Below are 17178 nucleotides of genomic sequence, written 5' to 3'. Positions count from 1 at the left end.
GGACATGCATCATCTCGTTCTTCAAAGGGACATGCATCCTCTCGTTCTTGTGTTTTTCTCAGATGTCTCCGACTTCCCCTCAGTCTTCTTCCTTCCTCTTTTACAATTTCATAGGACTGAGGTCCAAGTTTCTGAATAATCTTTGCTTTTTTCCAGTGTTTGTCATATTTGCCAATTGGCTGAATCCGTACATTTTCATTTCTGTGGAGATCAGGCAGATCCTTTACAGATTTATTGTAATAATAAACTAGCCTATCTTGATTCCTCTTCAGTTTGGCTTTAACCTTACCCACAAACTTTGGCTTTAGCAGTTGACATGCAGTTTGCAATATACGCCTTGTTCGTCTACTCATGAGTCTCTGTGCCGGACAGCTGTCTAGGCCTTGTGTAGGTGTGTTCCTGTGATCCAGTATAGACAGTTATATATCTGTACATGCCTGTTTTGCTTTGCGCATGAGTATTTTCGCTGTTTTCACTGCTGACTCATTCCCACCTCTCACTGAATTTTTTGAACTCTTTGCATGTAAATTGAGCAGCATTGTCCGAGTACACAATATTAGGAATACCATACCTAGCAAAATGGGCCTTGAGTTTTTTTAATCACTGTATTTGCCCTTGTGTCCTGTAAATAATCCACCTCCCAAAAGTTCGAAAAATAGTCCACAGTTATCAGGTATTCGTTGCCATTCCATGTGAACAGATCTGTTCCTATTTTTGAGCATGGCCGGTTTGGAATTGCATGTGGTTGCATTGTCTCCTTCGGTTGCTTATCATTGCATGATGTGCATATTTCCCATTGTGCTATAAAGTTTTTTTATGTAGTCATTCATTCCAGGCCAATAAAGACATTCTAGTGAGTAGAGCGCAATTAGAGCGAAATAAAGTCTACTTAGATATTTTTTCTAACTAGTTAGGTAACATTTTGATTACATGTGGGTTTGGCTATTTTGTGCCCACGTTTACTCTCCTTCCTGTGGGTTATTTGAGTGTGTGTTTTTAGTTATCCTTGGATGGTTGACTCTGTTTGTCCATGGTCTGTTCCATCTGACCCTGCTGTACTTTTTTCCGTGTATGGTTCCTCTTTTATCCTGTATTATGTCATTGTTCAATATATTTAATAAAGACTTTTGTACTCTTGTATATCATCAGTATACTATTTCTTTAAGGGTCATGTCCATTTTTTTGGTTCGCTTTTAGGTTGTCTGCTATATTGAGGGACCCTTGTATACGCCATTGTTTTGGTGTGAGGTTTGTTTAGGTTGTTCAATTTTTTTTTTTAAGTACAGTTTGTGGCCTGAACAGGATCGCTCCACATTTTTGTGAAATATGACAACAGTATTATTACAGTAGATCTCACCACCAAAGTTGCCTACCCGGTCTCAAGGAAAAAAATCAGAATACGATGGGCAGATGCTTAAGGGTATGTGCACACGCTAGCTGGCTTTTACGGCTGAAATGACAGACTGTTTTCAGGAGAAAACAGCTGCCTCGTTTCAGTCGTAAATGCTCCTCCTCGCATTTTGCGAGGCTTCTCTGACAGCCGTAAATTTTGAGCTGTGCTTCATTGAGTTCAATGAAGAACGGCTCAAATTACGTCTGAAAGAAGTGCCCTGCACTTCTTTTGACGAGGCTGTATTTTTACGTGTCGTCGTTTGACAGCTGTCAAACGACGACGCGTAAATGACAGGTTGTCTGCACAGTACGTCGGCAAACCCATTCAAATGAATGGGCAGATGTTTGCCGACGTATTGTAGCCCTATTTTCAGACGTAAAACGAGGCATAATACGCCTCGTTTACGTCTGAAAATAGGTAGTGTGAACCCAGCCTTATAGATATGGCAACTTGTTCAATAGATCTGCCCCAGCAAATTGTCTACAACAGTGTGTCCATGTAAGATCAACTTCTATGAGCCGATCATAGTTTTCATGTCACTTTAGCTCATATAACATTGTATAAAGAGCAATTCTTTAAAATAACCACATTATCCGGATTGTTCACAGGACCAATAAGAACATTTCAAATTCCTTTCAGTTGACCTGCAAGCGTGTCAGCAGGCTGCCGTTTGAATAATTTAGCAGCTTGTAGTATGTGAATGGACTTACAGGTTGCAGTTTATTATAAAAATGAAGCAAAGTTCCTTTTTCTAACTGGGAATATTCTGATAATAAAACATTAGGAAATTGCTATTCTGGTATATTTGATGTATAAAGCTTTAACATTTAACTTTCTATCTCTGTACAGGTAATGGATGACCAAAAACGGAGGACTCTAGTTTTGCAAGGTGATAAGAGCACATGGATTACTCCATCATGTCTTGCCGAGCTCCTCCAGCTGAAATCACTCTACCCACTGGCTCCTCTGGTAGTGGGGAACACATTTATTGGTATGTAAAATAAATACAAATTATAAATTGTGTCAAGTAGCTAAACTTGTTTTACTGCAAGACCGAGTGGTGTAACAATGTAATGGGCCATGCTATGACTCAATTGGGCCTCATATCTGAAAACTAGAGCCCATAGCAACCTTACAGAATTCAACTTCAATTATTTCAAGGCAGGTCTGAAAATTAAAGCAGTGATAAGATTGGTTGCTATAAACACGAGTTTTCATACATCATCATAGTGTCTGCACTAGTTCTGATACATTATATTGTTGTGTGCTTTGTGCATAAAACATTTGTGTCACACTTCTGACTGTCAATTTTCTCAATCCAAAAACTGAAGAAATAATGCAGCCCATGATAGTAGATTCATTTAAAAAAGTAGTGTCATGCTAGAATGAATTAAACTTTACGGTGAGTACTTTTTAAATGTCAGAAAGCAAGATCACAGAGAGGCAAATGTATGTTTGTATGCATACATAGATAGTGTAATGGATTTGCCTGACACAGCTTCTTTGTCGAAGCCCGTGGTTAATCAGCCTGCATCTGTGCCTAGGTCTGTTAGAGTGACTCAATCTGCTACCGCTCAGGCTGGGAGGCTGAGGAGTGGGAGAACCTATCACCGCCTGGCCAGACGGAGCTAGCTCCCGCCCTCTGTCTATTTATACCTTAATTTCCTGCTCCTCCTTTGCCTGTGATTCTGTCTGGTTTCCTGGCTCTGCTGCTCCTGCTAATACTATTGACCTCTGCTTCAAATTGACTCTGGCTTTACTGACTACTCTCCTGCTCTGCGTTTGGTACCTGGTACACTCCTGGTTTGACTCAGCTTGTTCACTGCTCTTGTTGCTCACAGTGTTGCCGTGGGCAACTGCCCCATTTCCCTTAGCTTCTGTGTACCCTTGTCTGTTGGTCTGTCGTGCACTTATTGAGCGTAGGGACCGTCGCCCAGTTGTACGCCGTCGCCTAGGACGGGCCGTGCAAGTAGGCGGGGACTGAGTGGTGGGTAGATTAGGGCTAACCTGTCTGTCTCCCTACCCCGTCATCACAGATAGATAGATAGATAGATAGATAGATAGATAGATAGATAGATAGGTAATTACTTAGCGTTATCCAACTAGGACAGGCAACCCCTCATTCTAAAGTTGCTCCCCCAATGATTAGCTGATTGCTAGGGGTCCAGCTGCTAAAACCCCAAAAATAAGCTATCTTTTTTTTTTAAACCTAACTTTTATGAGGACCTCATATTACCTGGTAGACTTAGCATTTACATCGTCCCATGAAAATGCAGAGTACAGTGGCTCAACCAAGTCACAAAAGGAAAATAATTTATGCAGTCATAATATACTGTAGCATAGTATGGAAATGAAAAACCTAAAAACCGCTTTTCAATATACAGTACTGTGCAATAAATTCAGGCAGCTGTGGAAAAAGTTGTTTTTTTCTTATCAATTAACAAAATGCAAGGTGAATGAACAGAAGAGAAATATAAATCAAATCAGTATTTGGTGTGACCAGCCTTTGCCTGCAAAACAGCATCAATTATTATAGGTACACTTACAGAAAGTCATGGATTTTGTAGGATTAGGCCTCATTTACACGAGCGTAATATACGCGCGTGCGACGCGCGTGCTTTTCACGCGTGTCGTACGCACCTATATTACTCTATGGGGCAGTGCAGACGATGCGTGAATTTTGCGCTGCGCGAGTGCGTGGCGTAAAACTCACGACATGTTCTATAATCGTGTGTTTTTCGCGCATCACGCACCCATTGAAGTCAATGGGTGCGTGAAAACCACGCATGCCGCACGGAAGCACTTCCGTGCAAACTGCGTGATTCGCGCAAGAGCTGTCAAACTGAATGTAAACAGAAAAGCACCACGTGCTTTTCTGTTTACAAACATCCGAACGGAGTGTCTTAGACATGAGCGAACCGAACTTTACCGGGTTCGGCCGAACTCGTTTTGACCGAACCCGGCAGGAGACAGTCACTGTGCAGGGTGCTGAAAGAGTTAAACTGGTTCAGCACCCTGGACAGTGACTTCCGATTCCAATATACGTGAACGTGTCAAAAAAAAAAAAAAGTTCTGACTTACCCCGATAACTCCCGGCTTCTTCCTCCAGTCTGACCTCCCGGGATGACAATTCAGTCCAAGTGACAGCTGCAGCCAATCACAAGCCAAGCACAGGCTGCAGCGGTCACATGGACTGCCGCGTCATCCAGGGAGGTGGGGCCAGATGTCAAGAGAGGCGCGTCACCAAGGACGCGTCACCAAGGACGCGTCACCAAGGCAACGGCCGGGAAGTTCTCGGTAAGTACGAACCTCTTTTTTTTTAAACAGGTTACGCGATATGGTGATCGGAATGCACTGTCGAGGGTGCTGAAAGAGTTACTGCCGATCAGTTAACTCTTTCAGCACCATGGACAGTGACTGACGTCGACTAGCCTCATCTCTATGATGGCGGCTGCGCGAAAATCACGCAGCCGCGCATCATACACGGATGACACACGGAGCTGTCAAGTGCCTTTTGCGCACGCAAAACGCTGCATTTTTTGCGCGCGCAAAACGCACACGCTCGTGTAAATGAGGCTTTATAGTCAGGTGTCTGATTATCCAATTATACCAAACAGGTGATAATGATCATCATTTTCATATATAGGTTGAAACACAGTCATTGACTGTAACAGAAACAGCTCTGTAGGAGGCTTAAAACTTGTTGAGGAACAGCCAAACTCTGCTACAAACGTGAGGTTGTGGAAGACAGTTTGATGTCATAGGTCCACCATGGCAAGAATGAGCACAGCAACAGGACACAAGGTAGTTATACTGCATCAACAAGGTCTCTCCCAGGGAAAGATTTCAAAGCAGACTGGGGTTTCAAGATGTGCTGTTCAAGCTCTTTTGAAGAAGCACAAAGAAATGGGCAACGTTGTGGACCGTAGACGCAGTGGTCGGCCAAGGAAACAGTGCAGCAGATCAAAAACATATCATGCTTACTTCCCTTTAACATCGGAAGAGGTTCAGCAGTTCCATCAGCTCAGAACTGGCAGAAACCAGTGGGACCCAGGTACACCCATCTACATTTCAGAGAAGTCTGGCCAGAAGTGGTCTTCATGGAAGAATTGCGGCCAAAAAGCCATACATTCAACGTGGATACAAGGCTAAGCGACTCAACTATGCACGAAAACATAGGAACTGGGGTGCAGAAAAATGGCAGCAGTTGCTCTGGACTGACGAGTCGAAATGTGAAAAAAATGTGGCTGTAACAGAAGGCAGTTTGTTCGCCGAAGGGCTGGAGATCAGTACAATAATGAGTGTCTGCAGGCAACAGTGAAGCATGGTGGAGGTTCCTTGCAAGTTTGGGGCTGCATTTCAGAAAATGGAGTTGGGGATTTGGGCCGGTTTAATGGTGTCCTCAATGCTGAGAAATACAGGAAGATACCTATCCAAAATGTAATACCTTTAGCGAGGCATCTCATTGGCTTCAAATTTCTTCTGCAGCAGGGCCACGACCCCAAACATACAGCCAATGTCATGAAGAACTATCTTCAGCATAAAGAAGAACAAGGAGCCCTGGAAGTGATGATATCGCCCCCACAGAGCCCTGATCTCAACATCATCGAGTCTGTCTGGGATTACATGAAGAGACAGAAGGATTTGAGGCAGCCTACATCCAAGGAAGATCTGTGGTTAGTTCTCCACGATGTTCGGAACAACCTCCCTGCCGAGTTCCTTCAAGAACTGTGTGCAAGTGTACCTAGAAGGATTGATGCTGTCTTGAAGGCAAAGGCTGGTCACACCAAAAATATATTTGATTTAGATTTCTCTTCTGTTCATTCACTTTGCATCTTGATCATTAATTAAAAAAAAAAAAACTATTAACATGTCTATTTTATAAAGCAATTTTACTTTGTAGCATTTTTCCACACCTGCCTAAAACTTTTGCACAGTACTGTATATAAAATTTAAGATACCTCAGTTTGTAGCACTGTTTCAGTTAAAGTCAAATAAGACATAAAGGTACAGAAGGATCTTATAATAAAGGGAACACTACATGGGGCAAAGCAAATAAATATTGAGAACTGGCGTGGGGGATAGCCACCTATGGTTGCCATACTTTAGCTAACTTATCAGAGCAACCACATGCCTCATAGATTTAAATTTAAAGATAGGTAGAATAGAATTGACTATTGCAATTCACACCTATAGTGTAGGGACCTTGGGATGTCTCTAGTGGGTGAAAATGTTATTTTGCGTAGAATAAGAGACGCGTCATAATAGATCAGGATGCTACAGGTTGCATTAGTTCCTCTACCAGCATAAGTAGGCATACCTTAGGATTCAGAACACACTGTAAACCCACTTCAAGTTCAGTACATTTCATAACATAAAAACCAATAACATAAAAACCAAGGATAATGAAAAAATTCCAGAACTTATGTAAAAAAGAGCCATCCGCCCTTAGACAGCAGGGGCAAAGAGGGGCAGCAATTCTAAATAATTTAGTGGGAGAATAATAAATTTGATGGAAAAATGTAACCTTAACAAGATGGTCCTGGGCTAAGATCAAAGGCCCAGTGAAAGATTAGAATATCTCCTCATGATCCTAAGTAGATAGGGAAGGAAGAGTTTGAGTTCATTGATACAAAGTCTTGGTGGGTTTATCAGAGGAGATATGCAAGGGCCACGTGGGAGCCTAAAAGAGATCCTTCAAGAACTGTACAAGGATTAGTGTGCTGATGGGTAAACCACCACCAAACCTGTAACAACTGACTAGCTAGGAAATAAAGGTAAAGATTTGGCAGATCTAATAGCCTTTTTTCAGTAAATCGCTAAGAGTAATTAGTGTAAGCAGGGGGTTCCCCCGTTCCATCGATTATCTCTAATAATTATTGCATGGGGTAAGCTTCCTGTGCATTCCCATTTCACCTGCAGTAAGTGTAGTGTTACACGGTTAGGGTATGCTCACACGACAGCGTCCGTAACGGCTGAAACTACGGGGATGTTTCCGCCTGAAAACATCCCCGGAATTTCAGCCGTAATGGCATGTGCAGGCGCTAGAACGCCGTGTCCATTACGGACGTAATTGGCGCTGCTTTTCATTGGAGTCAATGAATAACGGCTCCAATTACGCCCCAAGAAGTGACAGGTCACTTCTTTGACGCGGGCGTCTATTTACGCGCCGCCATTTACAGCGGCGCGTAAATATACGCCTTGTGTGAAAAGACAAACGTCTGCCCATTGCTTTCAATGGGCAGATGTTTGTCAATGCTATTGAGGCACTATTTTTGGACGTAATTCGGGGCAAAAACGCCCGAATTACGTCCGTAATTAGTGCGAGTGAACATACCCTTACTGCTTTGCAGAGGCTCTCTACTGTGGTTAATTCCGGGCGTGGCTTAACATTAAGTACATTTTCCGTGGCGCTCCATGTGCCCCATATGAATTATTCCTCTTTACAATCATAGAATGTTGGGAGGTATGAAAAAGGATGCAGCAACTTTGCACTTTATGAACTAGGCCTAAAATGACAAATTCAAAAATTTTATTTCTTTGATTTCTTAATTTTTTTTACATTTTCTTGTAGGTCCTCCAGTCAATCTAACTGGATCATTTTATCCAGTCATCATCTCACCGGCGAGAGTCCCAGAGCTGAGCATTGTGAATTTTGCAGAGAAAGGTAAAAAAAACAAAAAAAACAAAAAGAAACAATAAGAAAAAATAGATTTAGTATTAACGGATTGTCCTTAGATTTTGTTAATGCCAGTGTATTTTCATTTAGGTGCAATGTATTCTCTCCTAGGATAGTTAATTAAACTATTCTATTTTAAACAAATTCCATAAAAGTAAAGGCCCTTTTACACGGGCCAATGATCGGGATAATGATCGCTCATATGATCATTGCTCTGTGTGTCTACACAGGGCAGTGATCGACAGGCAAACGAACAAAGACTCGTTCATCGGCTAATCGCATCGATTATGCGGCCAAAAAAATGCTGGCTTGACGGTGACACATCTCCCCGTGCAAACAGAGGATGTGTTGATGACAAGATGCAAAAGTATGGTCAAGAACGATCGTATTAACGATTGTTTGTTCCCATACACTCTGACCTATGCTCCATGTAAAAGGAGCTAAACAATTGCCCTAAAGTTACCTAGATAATAAATTACACTCCAGTGAAGTCACACATTTATTACATTTGACAGTTTTACATCTTAAACCTTTTTTCATGGAACAATGTTCCCCCACAGGTTGGGCCTCAGGCTTCGTAAGAACCGCAGCTGCATTTCTTAATCTTGCTTTGGGTTTTCAGTGTTGAGATGGTTTGTAAAAAATGTAAAACTTCAAGATGTATGGAGATTAGTTATGAAGCCATTCTAAATGTCAATGGGTACAGACTCTTGACCCTTGGCCATCTGCTGGCTGATTTCGTACATGCTCTGGTATTCTGGAACAGCCCTTCAGCTCCTCGCTCCAGATGTGGTGAACAAACTGCAAATTGTTGGTAAAGGGGTTAGTGCCGTATGGTAGGAATGGATAGCTGCTACCTTCTAGTTATGGGACCCTATAATTAATTGCCTGGTTGAAATGAAATTCATGTTTTGTTTTTTTTGTTTGTTTTTGCTTTAAAAATACAGTTAGGCTATGTTCACACGGGGTATTTTGTCGAGTTTTTTGACGCGGAAACCGCGTCGCAAAACTCGGCAAAAACGGCCCGAGAACGCCTCCCATTGATTTCAATGGGAGGCGTCGGCGTCTTTTTCCCGCGAGCAGTAAAACTGCCTCGCGGGAAAAAGAAGCGACATGCCCTATCTTCGGGCGCTTCCGCCTCGGACCTCCCATTGACTTCAATGGGAGGCAGGAGAAAGCGTATATCTCGCTGTTTTATGCCCGCGGCGCTCAATGGCCGAGGGCGAAAAACGGCGCGATAATTGCCGCGAAAATCGGCGTGCAGGGAGAGGAATATCTGCCTCAAAGTTCCAGACGGAATTTTGAGGCAGATATTCCTCCCCCAAAATACTCCGTGTGAACATAGCCTAAGTGAATAAGAAAACAAACAGAATGCAAACAGGGATAAGTCAGGGTTCCGTCTCATTTTAGGCTTCGTTCACATCTGCGTCGGGCTTCCGTTCATGGGTTCCGTCAGATCTTTCCGTCAGGGGAACCCATGAGCGGAAACCACATTTTTAGCCTTCTGTCTGGTCTCCTATTGCAGATAAAACAATTTGCCCCATAGCCAGAAAATCTAAGTCTCACATGCAGTAGGACTGGAAGGGAGGGCAAGAAGAGAGAACAAGTGAATGCCTCTTGGAACACATGCAGAACATTTTTTTTCTCTATTTTTTTTTCTTCTACCCTTTGGTTTGCGATAAAACAGGATTAGGAAAAAGGGGATATAATGGTAAATGTTGCTGTTTGTTTAATTTTTTGAGAGAGATTAACGGTCATGTTGAAAATTCAGACCAATTTGCGTACAGCATGTTATAGAGCAGCTGAGAAGATTGATATATTTTTTTGTAGCAAAAGATTCAGCATAACTTGTAAATTATTCATTTAAACCTCTGCCCATTTTGGGCTTAGGAGTCCAGTGGGCGGCTCTAATCACTGATTGACAGTTCTCTGTATTCGCACTCATACAGGGAAGACTGTCAATCAATAGGTGATAATTGTCCATTGTGAGAATATACCTTTAAGGTTGTGGCCTACTTTGGGCCTTCAGGACGTAGTGATTTTCTTTTTTCTTTTCATAGTTGTATTCCAAGAGCTATAGGTTTTTTATTTTCCCATCGACATAGCTCCATAAGGGCTTGTTTTTTGTTGGAACGAGTGGTATTTTTTAACGCCATCATTTTGGGGTGCATACATGTTATTGTTTAAAGAGGCTCTGTCACCACATTATAAGTGCCCTATCTCCTACATAAGGAGATCGGCGCTATAATGTAGGTGACAGCAGTGCTTTTTATTTAATAAAACTATCTGTTTTCACCACTTTATTAGTGATTTTAGATTTATGCTAATGAGTTGCTTAATGCTCAAGTGGGCGTATTTTTACTTTAGACCAAGTGGGCGTTGTACAGAGGAGTGTATGACGCTGACCAATCAGCGTCATGCACTCCTCTCCATTCATTTACTCAGCGCATAGGGATCCTTTTAGATCGCTATGTGCTGTCTTATACTAACACATTAACGATACTGAAGTGTTTAGACAGTGAATAGACATTCCACGGGATGTCTATTCACAATCTCTTCACTTCGTTACTGTTTCTGTGGTAGTTATAGCAGAGCAAAACGTAATCCCGCGAGATTACGCAGTAATGTGTAATGACCGGGGGGTAGGGAAACGGACAAGTGAGCCCTAATCTACCCGCCACTCTGTCCCTGCCTACTTGCAACGACCCGCCCTAGGCGACGGGGTACAACTGGGCGGCAGTCCCTGCACTCAGTAAGTGCACGACAAACACAACAAACATGCAAGGGAAAGGGGCAGTTGCCCACGGCAACACCGTGAGCAACCAGAGTGGTGAACGAGCCGAGTCAAGCCAGGAGTGTGCGAGGTACCAAACGAAGAGCAGAAGAGTAGTCAGTAAGCCAGGGTCTGTATGGAGCAGGAACAAAATAGAAGGAGCTGTAGCTGGGCCAGGAAACCACACGAAAAAGAATAACAAGCAAGGAGGAACAGGAAATGCAGGTATAAATAGACAGAGGGCGGGAGCTAGCTGAGTCTGGCCAGGCTGCGATAGGCTCTCCCACTCCTAAGCCTGCCAGCCTGAGTGGTGGAAGCTGGAGTCAGTCTCAGGGATGTAGATTCAGGTGCTGACTGATTAATTAAGGGAGTTAACCCCGAAGCTGTGCCTGGCAGATCCTTTACAAAATGACAGGTTACAGCGAGATTACGCTTTGCTCTGCTGTAATTACCATAGAAACAGTAACGAAGTGCAGAGATTGTGAATAGACATCCCGTGGAATGTCTATTCACTGTCTAAACACTTCAGTATCGTTAATGTGTTAGTATAAGACAGCACATAGCGATCTAAAAGGATCCCTATGCGCTGACTAAATGAATGGAGAGGAGTGCATGACGCTGATTGGTCAGAGTCATACACTCCTCTGTACAACGCCCACTTCATCTAAAGTAAAAATATGCCCACTTGGGCACTAAGCAACTCATTAGCATAAATCTAAAATCGCTAATAAAGTGGTGAAAACAGATCGTTTTTTTTTAAATAAAAAGCACTGCTGTCACCTACATTACAGCGCCGATCTCCTTATGTAGGAGATAGGGCACTTATAATGTGGTGACAGAGCCTCTTTAACTTTCATTTTATTTTTTTTATTTTACGAGCCGTTACAATTGAGGCTATATCAAATATGTCGATCTTTGATGTTTTAAACATATCTGTCTGATTCAGGTATTACCATCGGAGCAGCATGCAGTCTGGCAATGGTTCGATCTATTTTGTCTGAGGCTGTATCTCAATTACCGGAGGAAAAAAACAAGATCTTCCGTGTCATTCTCCAGCTGCTGGCCGGAAAGCACATAAGATGTGAATCAGTAAGATATTTGTTTTGAATAAAAAATGAAGTAAAACTCCATTTACAAACTGAAGCAATTCAGGTAATAAAGCTGGACAACAGTGGGGGAATCAAATAGCAGCTGCTTGACAGGCTCCCTATAAAGAGGCTGTCCGTATGCCCATTTCCAAATTGTAAACGACTCTCTACTCACTCAATTTTGACAATCTAGAATTCTTAATTCGGACTTTGATTTCCACGCCGCTCCTCTGCTTGTAAAGTAAGCAGTCCAGGTTATAGATATGTATAAGTTAAAGTGTAGCTAAACATTTAACAAACTTCTGACATGTCATAGTAAATAAACAACCTAGAAATATCAAAGCACAGGTGACATAATACCCCAATGGAATGTATTAATATATAACTACCACGTATTGTAAAAAATATACAAATCTTTATTTATGAACGACAATACATGGTATCACAGAAATATAAAATTAGCTAAATAAAGCTGGTCATACACGGATTGCAGTAGCAGAAAGGTATGGATGTGAATATACCATGAGGTAAACAGACATAACCCATCTCAAACCTGACGTCCCATGCCTAATACCACCATGTATTAAGTACAAGATGATGATATAGCTGTTGCAGAAAGACAAGCAGATATAAAGATACTAGGTACAGCCACAAATACTACATGGTGAAACATCTGTTTGGCAGTGGCAAAAATATGAAAGACCAATGCAAGTGAACTAACACAATTGCCGCAATCACCAGTAATGAGGGCATACCTAGAGACATGGTGGAGGAACAGGACGTGGAGAGACGTGGCACAAAAACGCCTCGACGCGCGTTTCGCCTAGGACCGGCTTCGTCAGGAGGCAACTGACGAAGCCGGTCCTAGGCTTTTGGTAGGTATTATGTCATATTTTTAAATTGTGTGGCTAATTTTAGTGATCTAATAAAAGTTATTTTTTACAATTTACTCAAGCACATAAATAAGTAGAGTGGAAATTAGGGTATTATTTGCCTTATGGCAACATGTATTTTTTATCTTTATACAGAAGTGTTCTATCACAGGCTGTTTCATCCAGGAATATATTCTCTGATGCAGATTGGCACAGGAAGTTACCGGTTAACTTCCTTCTAGCGGTAAAAGAGGCATGAGCATGAAGAAGGTTAAAGGGAGACCATGTGGCTGTTACTGGGGCACAGTGGCTGATGATGAGGGCACTGTGTCTGGTACTGGGGTATTCTACATGTCCCTCTTGCAGCATGAATTTTGACCACTTGTGAGGTCCAGTGTATTGATGTAGTCGAATGCTATAAAATCTGCTATATTTGACAAAACCCTTACAAACGATGCATACTCAGGAGACCTTTCTCTTTTATCTTAGTCCCTTGGAGGAAGTATTTTAAGTGGAAGTTCTTCCTGGGAACTGAACCCTATCCTGGCTGTTGGAAACTGCACATTTAATCTTGCATCAGTAGGTAAGAAGGCAGTCATTATATAGTGTAAATACATAAATGCTCTATATAGACAAAAGTATTGGGACACCTAAAGAAGCTTTTACATCCATTAATGCCATAGGCATTAATATGGAGTTGCCTCCCACCCCCCTCATTGCATCAAAATCAGCTTACACTTTTAAGGGAATGCATTCTACAAGATTTTGGAATGTATGTGGGAATCCAGAGGAGAATTTGTGAGGGAAAACACTGATGTTGAACGAGAGGGCCTGGCTCGCAATCTCTGTTGAAGGTCATTTCAAAGGTCAGGACTTCTTCCAGATCAAACTCACCCAACCATGTCTTTATGGACCTTGCTTTGTGAACTGGGGGACAGTCATGCTGGAACAGAAAAGGGCCGACCCCAAACATTTTCTACAAAGTTGTAAGGATAAAATTTTCGAAAAAGTATTGGTATGCTGAAGCATTAATATTTCTCTGCACTGGAAATAAGGGGCCTAGGTCAACCCCATAGCATTATCCCCTCCACCAAACTTTACAGTTGGAATAATGCAGTCAGGCAGGTGACGTTCGCCTGTCATTCACCAATCCCAGACTCGTCCATCAGACTGCCAGATAGAGAAGCGTGATTCATTCCTCCACAGAACACGTTTCCGCTGCTCCAGAGTCCAGTGACGGCGTGCTTTACATCACTCCATCCGACGCCTGCCATTGTACTTCGTGATGTAAGGCTTGCATGCAGCTGCTCAGCCATGAAAACCCATGCCATGAAGCTCCCGGGGCACAGTCTTTCTGTGAATATTAATGCCAGAGGAGGTTTGGAACTCTGCAGTTATTGAGTCAGCAGAGCGTTGGCGACTTTTATGCACTATGCACCTCAGAGACCCCGCTCTATAGCTTTACGTGGTATGACACTTTATGGCTGAGTTGCTGTGGTTCTTAAACGCTTCCACTTTGCAATAATACCACTCACAGCTGATTGTGGAATATCTAGAAGGGGAGAAATTTCACAAACTGACTTGTAATTACAGCACCACGCTAGAATTCAGCGATCTCTTTAGAACGACTTATTCTTTCATTAATGTTTGTAAATGCAGACTGCATGGCTAGGTGCCTTATTCACACGAACGTGTTTAACGTCCGTGATACACGCGTGAAAATCACGCTCGTCGCACGGACCTATGTTAGTCAAGTGGGCCGTTCAGACAGTCCGTAATTTTCACGCAGCGTACGTCTGCTGCGTAAAACTCACAACATGTCCTATACTTGGCCGTTTTTCACGCATCACGCACCCATTTTTCTAAACATCAAAACCGCACGTCATAAGGATGGCATATGCGTGAAAATCACGCAGCCGCGCACCATTCACTGATAACACACGGAACTGCGCAAAACGCACACGTTCATGTGAATAAGGCCTAAGGATATGTTCACACGGCTTATTTTCAGCCGTTTTTCAGGGCATAAACGCATCAAAAATTGGCTGAAAAAAACAGATGCTGAACGCCTCCAAACATCTGCACATTGATTTCAATGGGAAGTACGGTGTTTCGTTTTCGATGTGGCATTTTTTCTGCGGCCGTTTAAAAAAACGCCCCATAAAAAGAAGTGCATGTCATTTTTTGAGCTGTTTTTGGAGCCGTATTTCATTGGGTCAATAGAAAAACAGCTCCAAAAATGGACGCAAAAAAACGCATCAAAAAACGCTCGATGCCTAAAAGACGGCACAAAATCAGAGGTTGTTTTCCCTTGAAGCAGTTTTTTTTTTAGTGTGTGAACATACCCTAAAGGCTATGTAAACCTTTGAAAGGCATTCTTTTTTATAAAAATGTCAATCAGTGTGTGTGCTATGAACTTAGATGTATAGATTACAGCTCGAAACTGCATGTCAGAGACACGTAGGACCCGCTGACAATGAACCCCATTAGGTCCGTGAGACTGATGGATTCAGGTCTTAGTGAATGATATGGATGCGATGCGGAATACAGAGCAAATGCATCTCAAAAAGTAAAAATATTTTTTAATTAAAACTAATTATAAAATTGTACTAATCACAATGACCTTTTCATAAAAAAAAATAATTCCTTTCAAAGGTGTACATAGCCTTTAAATCCTGATACTCGTATTATGCTTGGTGCTGGATTACTCTGTTGTAAGCATGTAACCCTTTTCATTTGTCAAAGCTATTAAAACAGGACTTAATGACTTAAAGAGGACCTGTCACTAGGCCATATAAGTTAAACTAATTAACTGACCTGAATAGCGCTGTCTTACTGATTCCAATGCTGCCTTTTTTTCTAGACTCCCCACTTCCCGCTGTGTTGGCTCCTTTTATTAACTTGCTGTAGTTGGCCAACAAGGCGTGAACTACCCTCAAGCTGCCTCGTGCTGATTGGTCATCATCAGAGGCAGGGCAGTTAGCTCCACCCTGTTGGCTAACTACAGCAAATTAGCATATAGGGAGCCAACAGAACAGTGGGCCATATCTCTGGAACGGAGGGGTCCAGAGGGAAAAAAACAGCGCTGAACTCAGAAAAACAACGCTATTCAGATGAATTAAGCAGTTCAACTTATATGACCTAGTGACAGGTCCTCTTTAAACTGATAAAAGGAACATTTCTGTGGTTTGGTTGCATTAAGTTGACAGCCAGAATCTTATCATCTACCTCTATGGCTATACAGGAAGTTTAGAGCTCTGTATCAGAAAAACGGCGCTCCAAAACCTGTAAAAATGCTGAATATTACAAAGAAATAAGCACTGAATGTTGGATTTAAAAATAAACTGGTGTTAAAAGGTGGACAGTCACTCTAATATTAAAGATATTATCTTATATTAAAAAAATATATCACCTATAAGTCCTTCTTTATAAAGGTGTTTTAGTAGAATTGCATTTCTGATGACAATATGTTCAACATGTCCGCTCCCACACCAGTTCTAACCCCAGGTCAGAATTACAGGGAGGGCTCAATGGGCATGTGCCCCGGGGCCTCCACCATTTCATATCAATCATATATATATGCCCCTAGCAACCCCCACCTCTCATGAAATCAGGGAATTCCCTGATGACGCTTTGGTGATCCTATCCAGAAAAAACAGGTGGTCTCATGATTGTGATTCTCTCTTTTTATAGTTTAAGGCCAGTTCGGATGTGGCAGATTTACCACGGATTGGCAGATATACAGAATAATACATAAGGATGCAGTTTTCAAAATCCCATCTACACGTAGAGGATAAATTCTACAAAATATGAGCATGCTGAGGATTTTTAAACCATGCAATACCAATCTAATTTTTGCTCAGGGGTCTCCACCAAGCTTAATTTTCCCAGTCCTGAATATCTCTTAACTGCTAAATAATTCAGTGATATGGGCTGCTCACTAATAAGTTGATAATTTTTGAATTGATCTTTTTGCAGATAAGAGACGTCAAGTAACCTTGAAACAGTTGTTGTTTGATGAGTCAGGAACAGCAGACCTGAGGGCGGAAGAGATTCTTATATCAATTAATATCCCTTTCTCCAAGAAGGTAATGCTTATATATTTTGAGTTCTTGTATTTTGTGAATTTTATATTTACATGTTTTATGTTTTTATATATTTTCTGAACAAACTCTGAAAGGACGCAAAGCTATGTTCACACCTGTGTCGGTGTGTTTCGTTGTTCTACTCCGTCAGAGGAGCAGAACAATCGAATAACAGAACCCGTTCTGTCGGCTTTCCGTTAGGCCTTATTCACACGAATGTGTCCATTTTGCGCGCGCAAAAAACTCTGACTTTCGCGCCGTCGGCATCATTATGACACTCTGTTTTTA

At 42.0% G+C, this 17178-nt stretch overlaps 1 protein-coding gene and 1 long non-coding RNA gene across 2 annotated transcripts in view; one reads left to right on the top strand and one right to left on the bottom strand.

Moving 5' to 3' along the window:
• The first annotated feature begins 2242 nt into the window (after positions 1 to 2242).
• The window catches only part of LOC142655527 (aldehyde oxidase 2-like), a 90860-nt gene continuing 75924 nt past the window's right edge, over positions 2243 to 17178 (top strand). The window contains exons 1-5 of the mRNA XM_075829786.1: positions 2243 to 2384; positions 7968 to 8060; positions 11792 to 11934; positions 13295 to 13388; positions 16784 to 16893. Coding sequence (XP_075685901.1) covers positions 2246 to 2384; positions 7968 to 8060; positions 11792 to 11934; positions 13295 to 13388; positions 16784 to 16893 — 579 coding nt within the window. The 5' untranslated portion in view covers positions 2243 to 2245. The remainder of the gene's footprint in view (positions 2385 to 7967; positions 8061 to 11791; positions 11935 to 13294; positions 13389 to 16783; positions 16894 to 17178) is intronic.
• The window catches only part of LOC142655528 (uncharacterized), a 10483-nt gene continuing 9794 nt past the window's right edge, over positions 16490 to 17178 (bottom strand). The window contains exon 4 of the long non-coding RNA XR_012849511.1: positions 16490 to 16842. This is a non-coding gene — a long non-coding RNA (uncharacterized LOC142655528). The remainder of the gene's footprint in view (positions 16843 to 17178) is intronic.

The sequence above is a fragment of the Rhinoderma darwinii genome, chromosome 6 (genome assembly GCF_050947455.1).
Source record: "Rhinoderma darwinii isolate aRhiDar2 chromosome 6, aRhiDar2.hap1, whole genome shotgun sequence".
Lineage (NCBI taxonomy): Eukaryota > Metazoa > Chordata > Amphibia > Anura > Rhinodermatidae > Rhinoderma > Rhinoderma darwinii.
This window is presented reverse-complemented; position numbering and strand designations above follow the sequence as displayed.